Source organism: Anguilla rostrata, chromosome 6, assembly GCF_018555375.3.
Source record: "Anguilla rostrata isolate EN2019 chromosome 6, ASM1855537v3, whole genome shotgun sequence".
NCBI classification, from domain to species: domain Eukaryota; kingdom Metazoa; phylum Chordata; class Actinopteri; order Anguilliformes; family Anguillidae; genus Anguilla; species Anguilla rostrata.
Window position 1 is genome coordinate 18,309,326 of NC_057938.1, and position 10,812 is coordinate 18,320,137.

The following is a 10,812-nucleotide window of genomic DNA, read 5'->3' on the forward strand; positions in this document are numbered from 1 at the left end:
ATAGCCTACTACCAAATCAGAGTGCCATTGTGTACCCACAACGCGCAACAACGTTTGTTTTGACTGTTAAGGGTTAATTTTATATTTGTTACCTTTCCACTTTGTCAGACCTACATGTGTTCAAATGCACCATTTAAGTACCACTTTTAATTTGGAAAATTTTATTGTTGAAATTCTATTCATATAGAACATTAGGGAAGTCACAAGCTACTGTGGAAACTATAATTGAGTTAAAGTTTGGATATAATGCACGTGACCTGTGTGTGTGTGTGTGTGTGTGTATGTCTGTGCACGCGCGCATGTGTGCTTGTCTCTTGCACAGTCGCACCTTACTCCCCGTACTGGATTATATCGACCGACTATGACAAATCGGCACTGGTTTACTCCTGCACTGACATCCTGAGGGTTTTCCACGTGGACTTCGCCTGGATCCTGGGCCGCACACGCACCCTTCCGGCAGACACCATCAACAAAGCGAAAGACATTTTTACCAAAAGCAACATTGATGTCACTAGGATGGTTGCATCTAAACAGCAGGGCTGTGACAAAGAGTTTTGAATGGCCAAAACGCAAAAATGTCTAATGGAGATTACAATGGTGGATAGGTTAAGGAAAGTACAAAAACAAAAATTCTATTACCTATTTGAGGTCCATCTGACGGACAAACTTGTGACCCAGAAATGCGTAGTTCAATCATCTATTTCAAAGCTTTTTTCAGGGAAAATATGTATTTTTAATCATTACTGAATATCTATAGGCCTGTATATTGATGTTTGAATTAGCTTGTGGCTTTTATATCTTTTCTAAATAAGTACATACCCAGTCTTATTAAACAAAGTATACAATACTAACATGCAAATCGATACCATGGTATTGTAAATTTGCTGTAAATGAACTTCAGTATCTGAAACAAGTAGGTCATAACGTGTTCTCAATTTCTGGTATCTCGCCCTTTTTTCAGTTAACAATGTGGAATTCTGCTGCCACTGTGTGATCTAGGTGAAAATAGCATTATGTGCCTAATAAAAATTTCACTTGTCTAGCATACATATAGAATGCTATAGAAAACATATTTGGGAACACAATTTTCGAAACTTAATAATAATAATATATTTTATTCATGCAGTGCTTTTCAACACCTAAAGCAATGGATGCACAGAATTGTTCGAACGGAGTGTACAGTGCAGTTAAAAGGTATTTGCCTTCAGCTCATACAGGGTACACAGGAACTGGGCAGAGTAGTAGAACCAGGGGGCCAGAGATTGCCATTCTACGTGAAGCTCATAAACTCCACTGGTTACTCGAGGTATTGCAGTTTAGTAAGCCTCCGGTGCCAAAAAAGTAAATTTCCCATTTCCCAGAAGTCCATTCAAAATTATACATTTACCCTGGCCAAATTAAATTATTTTAAATTTAAAATTTCTTGACACTGAAATAATCACTCTCCAGGCACCGATTTTCTTCTTCTGAGGGCCACAGACATAAGGTTAATTTAATTCCAATTTGGTCCGCACGGTTTTACGTCACAGTACGCGCTACTGCTTACACAGGCACACCCGCGCATGAGGCTGTTATTGACTCATCGATGTTAAGAAATTGAAAGCTGCCTGCACAGAATAAATGTATCAGAATCATAGACTAGAAAAATATGGACAAAGTCACTCAGTGGGTTTACATGATGTTTGAAAAAGTCGATTTATTAGTCCGGCTAAAACTGGACTTTTAAAAATCATGTAAACATCGTAGTCCGACTGAAATCGTACGAAGTCAAATTTTTTCAAAGTCGGACTAACATGCCTAGATAATGTGGTTCGGGGTCGATTTACTACGGCATGCATACGTTTCAATCGGACTACAATTGGCCTAACATCTGCACATGTTCCGTAATTTACATAGCAACTTTACGCTCGGGTACAAGACTGTACATAATTATTTTAAGAGTGAAGGAACTACTCCCCATAAACCATCGCGAAGGATACCTTTCCAACGACTTCCAACCCAGAGCCATAGAAAGAGGTTGGGTCTGTTCCAATCTAACGATAGTTTAGCGCGCTTCTTCTTGAATTATTGTAGTGTCATTAATATAGTGTTTATATTGTTGTTAATAATAGTGTTATTATATATTCCGTTTAAATAAACGTTTTGCTACGTTTTGTCGGGGCTGAACGCGCCCCAGGTTTCTAACCGATGGAGACTATTTCGCGCTTTTCAGTTCATAGTTTTATAGTATGACACAGCACATTCGAGTTTTGATAACTAAATATTTTAGAAGTTTGTTTTCATAGATAGTATAAGAGAACGCGAATTTGCACTAGCTTCTGTTGGTATTATAACCCTTTTAACACTGGTCACATAGCCATTCGTTCGTTTTTAGCATGTAGGCTCCATGAAATACGTTTACACTTTAATTTATACGTTGGTTTAATACGTTTCAACCGCTCTAACGCGTAAATAAAAGACCAGACTATTACAGCAGGTCTGTGTATGCAGAATGAATGGACAAGGTAAGTTTAGCTAATAAAGAGGTAACATGTAGCCTACAACGCTATTCAACAAGGGCTAGTGCAAATAGAGCTCAACAGTGAGGTTCCGGAAGTGAAAATGCCATTCATATTCCATCCAAGGTAGATTTACCACGAGCTATCAGATTGTGGAATGATGGTATATGCTCCTGTAGAAGCCAGAAGTCCGTATGACATCAACCTTGTTTTAAGAAAAACATGTTTTATTCGCGATGTCATGGAGAAGTACTACACTACCCACAATCCTAAAGTGTAACAGCGACGTCTCTGATTGGTGAAGCTCGCTGTTCCCACGGGGAAGTTCGAATGCTAGCCATTTAACTATGAACTTGCTATGAAAAGCGTGAAATAGTCTCCATCGGTTAGAAACCTGGGGCGCGTTCAGCCCCGACAAAACGTGTATTTAAATGGAATATATTGCAATACTATCATTAACAATAGAAACACTATATTAATGACACTATAATAATTCAAGAAAAGTTTTAAAAAGTTGGCGGTGATTAGTCATCTGATTGGATTTTCAACAGCCAATTAGGCAACAGCTTAGTCCCGCTCTCTTTAAAAACACTGCAGTGAAGAGAGGTATGGCAGCACTACACACAAAACGGAAAGGTAAGGGATCCTTTTAACTCCCCCCCCCCCCCCCCCCCCCCCCCTCCATATTTAGTGATATTCCACACATGATTCTTTTATTTTAATATAATTTGCAGGATGTATTGTGAAATAAAAAGCCCAATACCATATGTTTAATTCAAATTTTTAACATAGAATTCTGAGTTCTGACTTTATTCTCAGAATTCTGACTTTAAAGTCAGAACTCAAAAAAAAATTTAACGTGGACATAATCCTCTTCTGTATGTTGATGTACATTTCAGTGGACGTTAGATCTGAATGTATGCTATTGGACCTGATTGTCTAGTATAGAGCTCAACAGTGAGGTTCCAGAGGTGAAAATCCCATTCATATTCTGAATTGAGGATTTTGATTATTAGCCATAATGTCGTAAAATTGTGAAACGATGGCATATGCTCCTGTAGAAGTCACAAGTCCGTATGATATTAACCTTGTTTTATTCGCGATGTCATGAAAGTACGCACTGCTGTATTTCCTTCGTTTTGCTTTAGGTTTCTTTTCAGTGTCAGACACTGGAGCTGTTTCCTTACTGGTAGATGTACTAGCCTCTGAATCTTTCCTTTTGAGAGACCCTGTTTGTAACCACTTTTTGATTATTAATGGCGTCAATTTAATGCCAATAATCAGCGCGAGCAGATATTCACTGCGCGAGCACAAAACCACTTTCACGCACGCAAATTTCAACACCGAGAGTAAAACAAGCAGCATCGCACGCGCAGATAGTATTAGCAATAATGTCGTAACCATCCAAGGTAGATTTACCACGAGCTATCAGATTGTGAAATGATGGTATATGCTCCTGTAGAAGCCAGAAGTCCGTATGACATCAACTTTGTTTTAAGAAAAACATGTTTTATTCGCGATGTCATGGAGAAGTACTACACTACCCACAATCCTAAAGTGTAACAGCGACGTCTCTGATTGGCGAAGCTCGCTGTTCCCACGGGGAAGTTCGAATGCTAGCCATTTAACTATGAACTTGCTATGAAAAGCGTGAAATAGTCTCCATCGGTTAGAAACCTGGGGCGCGTTCAGCCCCGACAAAACGTGTATTTAAATGGAATATATTGCAATACTATCATTAACAATAGACACACTATATTAATGACACTATAATAATTCAAGAAAAGTTTTAAAAAGTTGGCGGTGATTAGTCATCTGATTGGATGTTCAACAGCCAATTAGGCAACAGCTTAGTCCCGCTCTCTTTAAAAACACTGCAGTGAAGAGAGGTATGGCAGCACTACACACAAAACGGAAAGGTAAGGGATCCTTTTAACTCTCCCCCCCCCCCCCTCCATATTTAGTGATATTCCACACATGATTCTTTTATTTTAATATAATATTGCAGGATGTATTGTGAAATAAAAAGCCCAATACCATATGTTTAATTCAAATTTTTAACATAGAATTCTGAGTTCTGACTTTATTCTCAGAATTCTGACTTTAAAGTCAGAACTCAAAAAAAAATTTAACGTGGACATAATCCTCTTCTGTATGTTGATGTACATTTCAGTGGACGTTAGATCTGAATGTATGCTATTGGACCTGATTGTCTAGTATAGAGCTCAACAGTGAGGTTCCAGAGGTGAAAATCCCATTCATATTCTGAATTGAGGATTTTGATTATTAGCCATAATGTCGTAAAATTGTGAAACGATGGCATATGCTCCTGTAGAAGTCACAAGTCCGTATGATATTAACCTTGTTTTATTCGCGATGTCATGAAAGTACGCACTGCTGTATTTCCTTCGTTTTGCTTTAGGTTTCTTTTCAGTGTCAGACACTGGAGCTGTTTCCTTACTGGTAGATGTACTAGCCTCTGAATCTTTCCTTTTGAGAGACCCTGTTTGTAACCAGTTGTCCATGATAAATTCCAGGTTGAATGAACTCAAAAAGAGAAATGTTTTAGCACTGACGGGTTAGCTTGCAGCCTTGCACACAGCTAAAATGCTGGTCACGTCAAACAAACAATTCTCCAACCGCAAAAAAACGCCCCCCGCAGTTCCACCGCTCTAACGCGTAAATAAAAGACCAGATTTACAGCAGGTCTGTGTATGCAGGATGAACCTGCATACCACCTCGGCCCACTAGGGGGCAGCGGCCCACAGGTTGAAAACCTCTGCTCTAGAGAGTAAGAAAAATCTATTCATAGAAATCTATGAATAGACATATTTCTAGGGCCGTACAAAATAGTTCGAAGTGTTGAAGCTTAGTGCATAACATTGACATTCGAATTCTAAATCAACATTCGAATGTTGGGCATTCGAAATTAAGCACATTGAGTTGTTCATTGTTTTTACCAAAGCGATTAAATACTTATGCTAAGCAAAACAAGTTAAGTTAGTGCTCCAAGACATTAATCTATAAAAAACAATACAAGTCCATTTAATCTTACATGTTACATTGTACAACTGTTCGGACCTAGCGTCACCGTCCACTGGAATGTACAAAAAATGACAAAGATTTGCAATAAATATTTTTTTGATTGAATCTCATTTCTGGATGTATTTGGGATGGGGAAAATGCATAGTTGTATTTTCCCCATCCCTGGAACATAATTCAGGTCTGAAGGGGTTCGTCTGAATTAATTGGTCTCAAATGTAATAATGTCCTATCTATATTTCACAACCTTTTTTGTATATACAATACAATGCATGTCCAACCAATCCAGGCTAATAGTCTTGGAAATATGTGTAGCTAATTTAAAATGCTTGTAACCTATAGTCTATATACAGTAGGTGTCACATGGACTGACTATGACAAAACAGGTTTAACGTGTTACTACCTTACCTGATGTTTTTACAGTTACAAACAATGACCACTCAATGGCGAGCTTTCAAAACGTCAAGGAGGATTCATGCTGAAGTTATGCTTCTTTATATAATAGGTAATCTGCATTTTATTCCTGTGTTGAATACAGTTCAGTGTATAATAAATTTTAGACTTGTAAGAATAAATGTTTATGTGTGACTCCCTTTCAGTCTGAACTGAGGCTTGAGACCGAATTCAATTAAATGACTCACTCGGGGGAAGAGTGATTATGACAGATTTTAAAAAATATATTATTATTATTATTTTTTTAGAAATGCCTTGAAAGATAAACAAATGTTTAGCATGAAGGACTGGTTGTTTTTCTAACAAGAACTTCTCCATGAAGTACAGAATCATAAAAAAACAAGTATTTATAATTTATAAATTCTGTAATTTTGATTGACACATGATTAAATATATTGCAAAATCACTCTCAGTTGCATAGACTGAAGACATTTCCTTCTTTCATTGTTACTTTAGCAACTAAGTTTCCCTGAACCTTGCATGAAATGCCCTACATGAAATAAACATGGAGCCACCTTATTAACTGCATTAGCATTAAGTTAATTATTTTCAAAAGCCAATTAAATTCCATTGTGAATCCAATGTTTTTTGGTGCAGTTGTTTTAAAGTCCCAAATTTAAAGTCAGTCAGGAATCCCTCTCTCATAAACTACTGTAATGCAAACAACATCCATCTTCTACAGTGGTAACCCCAATTTTGTACATTATAATATGATAACTCTCCATGATACAATGTAAATAATCCATATCTCTATTGCAGTGTAAATAATTCCCATCTCCTTTACAGTGTAAATAATCCTCATCTCTATTACAGTCTGAATAATTTCCCTCTCTATTGCAGTATCAATAATCCCCATCTCTATTGCAGTGTAAATAATCCTCATCTCCATTACAGTGTGAATAATACTCATTGCAGTGTGAATAATCCCTGTCTCTATTACAGTGTGAATAATCCTCATCTCTATTACAGTGTGAATAATCCCCATCTCTATTGCAGTGTGCCAGTATGGGTGCAGTGAGTGGGTGGCAGATACAGCGAATGGCTCCAACATCACGGTGAAAGTGGGGGAGAGCATCATGTTTCCTTTCTCAGCTGAGGGCAACCAAAGCTACACAGCTGACCTACTTTTTAATACATTTACAATCGTTACATGGTATCCTCAACCATTCATTCATGTACGAGAACAATATAAGGGAAGGGTCAGCTTTGGCAATGACTCGATATGGCTGAACAAATTAAGCCTATCAGATTCTGGCCTTTATCAAGTTAAAATTGAGTATACATCTGGAGATTTTAAGCCACTGGAGCACACATACTTTCACCTGCAGGTTTTTGGTAAGTTGCCAGAAAGCAGATTTCACGTTATCTAGAGGTTTTTGTAACTGTAACTAACCATAGTTTGTTTTTAATTTTGTGCAGTGTTTTATTGAATTATTATAGGGAATGCATAATTTTAGTCAGGGATGACAAGAATAGTTTAGGGACTGATTACATTGGCTGGCCTTACAACTGGAATGTCAATAATGAAAGTTAGTCAAATTTTAAACCTAACCAGACTGTTAATACTTCCACAAAATAAGTTTCTGGTATTCAGTGTACACACTAATTCTTTACATTAACAAATTACAAAAGATGCAATCACGTGATAATGTCAAATGGCCTGAACCTTTTAGTGAATGTTTAATGCTTGCTTTGTGTTCAATATGAGCATGTAGCCAAGTAAAATTTTTGATTATTTCTCCTGTAGAGCCCGTCTCTAAACCCAACATCACAGCTGAGTGCCTGGGGAGTAATGTCAGTCTGAGCTGCTTCAGCAGTCAGGGGACTGAAGTGGCTTACAGCTGGGAAACTCTGCCCCCTTGTAATGACAGCTGTGTGCACCTGGGCCAAGCGATAGACCTCCAGTTACACTCCCTCTCTCCATCCACAACCTACGCTTGTACAGCCCATAACCCTGTCAGCAGAGGCACCAGCGATTCTGTGGATCTGGAAATGTGCTTCCGATCACAAGGTGAACCCATAATGCTGTATTAGGAAGAGACAGAAAATCTTACAAGTAATTAAATATATTAGTCACACATTGTCATACAGCAGGGACATGTTGTACTTGCTGTGGCAGTGGCAACTGTGCTCATCTGCCAAATGATGGACGTGCTCCACCTTGTTCTGCATAGCATCACTATGGGGGTTTTGAAGCGTGTTTTTCATTAATGATTGAGAAAGTGCAGGAATCCCAGGTGATTGTAATCTACAGCAATGACCAGGTGAAATTTTAGCTAAATGTCAATGGCATTTTCCAATAGGACAAATTGTTTTTGCAGTAAACATTGAGTAGAAATTCTGAAGAATTTGTAACTGTATAGGCATTCTCTTTAAGTTCTTAAACAGGTATAACCCAAATGTATTCAAAATGTAAAAAAATGTAATGAAAAAATAACCCATACGCTTCTTGAAAAGATGATAAATGAAACAATGTTTATGTGAATATGTCACTTTGTAATATGTTTTTCAGTTAGATGGGTTCCAGCCTTGTGTGCCACATCAGCATTCTTTGTCTTCGGAGTACTAATACTGCTGTACAAGAGGAAAAAGCAGAAACAGTATAAAAGTGAAACAATTTAAGGTAATGATCCACACCCTCTGGCATGGCAAGACATGCTATAATTTTATACTGTTATTTGAAATAACTAGGGCAAGAAATGACACTAATTTATTAAATGCTTATTTTTTGTAGTGGAAGTTGATGAGCCGGTCATGGAAGAGGAGCCACCATCCGCAGTGCCTTCCATTGATCCAGTATATGTCAGCAGGCTTTGTTGAAGTTATCTCAATAGCAACTGATGGGACCTCTGCATAGACTAAATATTCAAGCGTTATATAGACAAGAAAAATGGGGAATGTGAAGACCTGTTGAAATTAAACTATAACAAGAAACCTTATATTAAGGAATCAAAATCTAACATTCTAGCAGGTTCTTGCTAATGATACCTTAAAGAGGTGATCCGGCTCATTGGTGAGACATAAGGCATGAGCTTTCCATCTGTGGTGCATCTCTTATTGAAATGACTCAAAGATAAAGCATTGCTGCCTACTGAAACGAAGGAAGCTAATGAATTCTATTCTCATTTTCTTTTACCTCCTGCGATAGTTTCATTCATCTTTGCATTTCAACCATGTAAATCACTCTGGATAAGAATTTCTGCTTAATGAAAGAGCAATATTGTAATGTATATTGATGTTGCATAGGTATGGGGCATGCTGCTCCACCAAGGCATTACTTGCCATCTAATATGTGCCATCCAAATCTGTAAATATACTGCGCCATTTTGTTTACGAAAGCATTTACGCATAAAAGTACTGTTAAATTACTGACCTTATAATTTCATATTTTATTTAAGTATTTTTAAGACTAATTTTTTATACAGCATGAAACATAGTTGTGGACAAAATCATATTGGTTACAGCTGCCTCTGTATCAGCGCTGAATACTGGCTGAGCACTGAGTTTTGTAATAAAGGGACTTTTTAAATACATTGCCATTGTGTGAAATCTTCTACACCCTGATTCAGTCCAATTCCCCCCCACACCTTGTTTCTTCCCCCCATTGTCTGATTCCCCCCCCCCCTTCCTCTGATGTGTATTCAATTTTTTATATGGAATGAATATTTTTAACATATATTTTAACAATATATGTAGATATTAAAAATTGGCACAATAAATATATTTTGTTTAAATATATTTCCATATGTTTTCTAAGTATTATAATGATTGTGAAGACAATCTGTATAGAGGGTATGCACATGACGTCACAGCAAGTGGAAGTCACTGTGGTTACACCCACTGAGTGGCCGAAAGACTACTGAGTTGCAGCGTTAGCGTTCAGCTTGAATGCCGCGAAAACACATCTAAAATGGGAAAGAGCTGTTGTGCGATTGACTGTACAAATAGATTCAACAAGAAATCCGAGCTATCTTTTTTACAGACTGCCGAAAGCTAAAGAAAAGAGAAGCAAATGGATCGCTGCAATTCGCAGAAACAACTTGAATCCAGGCACCGAAACGTGGATTTGCGGTTGTCATTTTGTGTCAGGAATGTTGGATTTTTGGGTAAAATGTAAGTTATGTAGGCTACTGTATTGACTACTCATCAATTAAATATTCAGCATCTGTCATTTATATTCTGTGTAACTGTAAAGTTTTTGTCAGCATTAAAAAACATTAAAAAACATCCATGATGATGAGCCTTATGTTCTACAAACAAAGGGGATGGTTAGATAGTGTTAGCTAGCCAAGCATATAAATTATGCCGCCACATACATTCCTTTTAGTGTACATTTCATAGCTAGGAGTGTAGGCTAATTGTATACCGTTGCATATTTTTGTCCATATATTTCTTAACCAAAATGTGCTGTGACATAAATTTATGAATACATTCTTGTCCAGCAACCTGTGCCCCTTGGTAGCTCAAAAGTCTGTGATTCTTGAAGAATGGCGACACCCACCTCAAAACGGCCAACATTGGTGCCTTTAAGCAGCACCACTGGCTCAGAGGACACGTTAACTGCACGGAGGGGGATACGGTTGACATGAAGAGTAGTTGACTCTGGCTACTAGTAAATCATACCTATCGGTCAGGGCGTCAACTGGCTCAAACATACCCGTACTGGGCCCCTCACAGACACCTTCAATTTTTCTCTCTAATATAACTTCAGATCGGGCGGGCAAAATTACATCATCCGCAAGGGTGACTCGGCATACATGGTCCTCACTTAATACGCACGCTAGGGGGCGCTATTTCCCCAGAAGCTTACACTGCTATT

General features: G+C 37.9%; 2 protein-coding genes across 8 annotated transcripts in view; both read left to right on the forward strand.

Moving 5' to 3' along the window:
• LOC135256734 (apolipoprotein D-like) overlaps positions 1 to 913 on the forward strand; it is a 22,963-nt gene extending 22,050 nt beyond the window's left edge. The window contains exon 3 of the mRNA XM_064338827.1: positions 323 to 913. Within this exon, the coding sequence (XP_064194897.1) occupies positions 323 to 558 (236 nt within the window). The 3' untranslated portion in view covers positions 559 to 913. The remainder of the gene's footprint in view (positions 1 to 322) is intronic.
• The window catches only part of LOC135256724 (T-lymphocyte surface antigen Ly-9-like), a 110,246-nt gene extending 101,296 nt beyond the window's left edge, over positions 1 to 8,950 (forward strand). The window contains exons 1-5 of one of the 7 annotated variants that reach the window (XR_010330494.1): positions 5,918 to 6,045; positions 6,990 to 7,328; positions 7,741 to 8,004; positions 8,506 to 8,616; positions 8,728 to 8,921. Coding sequence is in view for 2 of the 7 variants with exons in the window: in XM_064338797.1 (XP_064194867.1) it covers positions 8,728 to 8,813 (86 nt within the window). In the remaining 5 variants the exon portion in view is untranslated. Of the gene's footprint in view, positions 1 to 5,917; positions 6,046 to 6,989; positions 7,329 to 7,740; positions 8,005 to 8,505; positions 8,617 to 8,727 lie in introns of those variants that run through there. The other 6 variants (XR_010330499.1, XR_010330500.1, XR_010330501.1 and 3 more) reach the window with 6 other exon arrangements.
• The last annotated feature ends 1,862 nt before the right edge of the window (positions 8,951 to 10,812 follow it).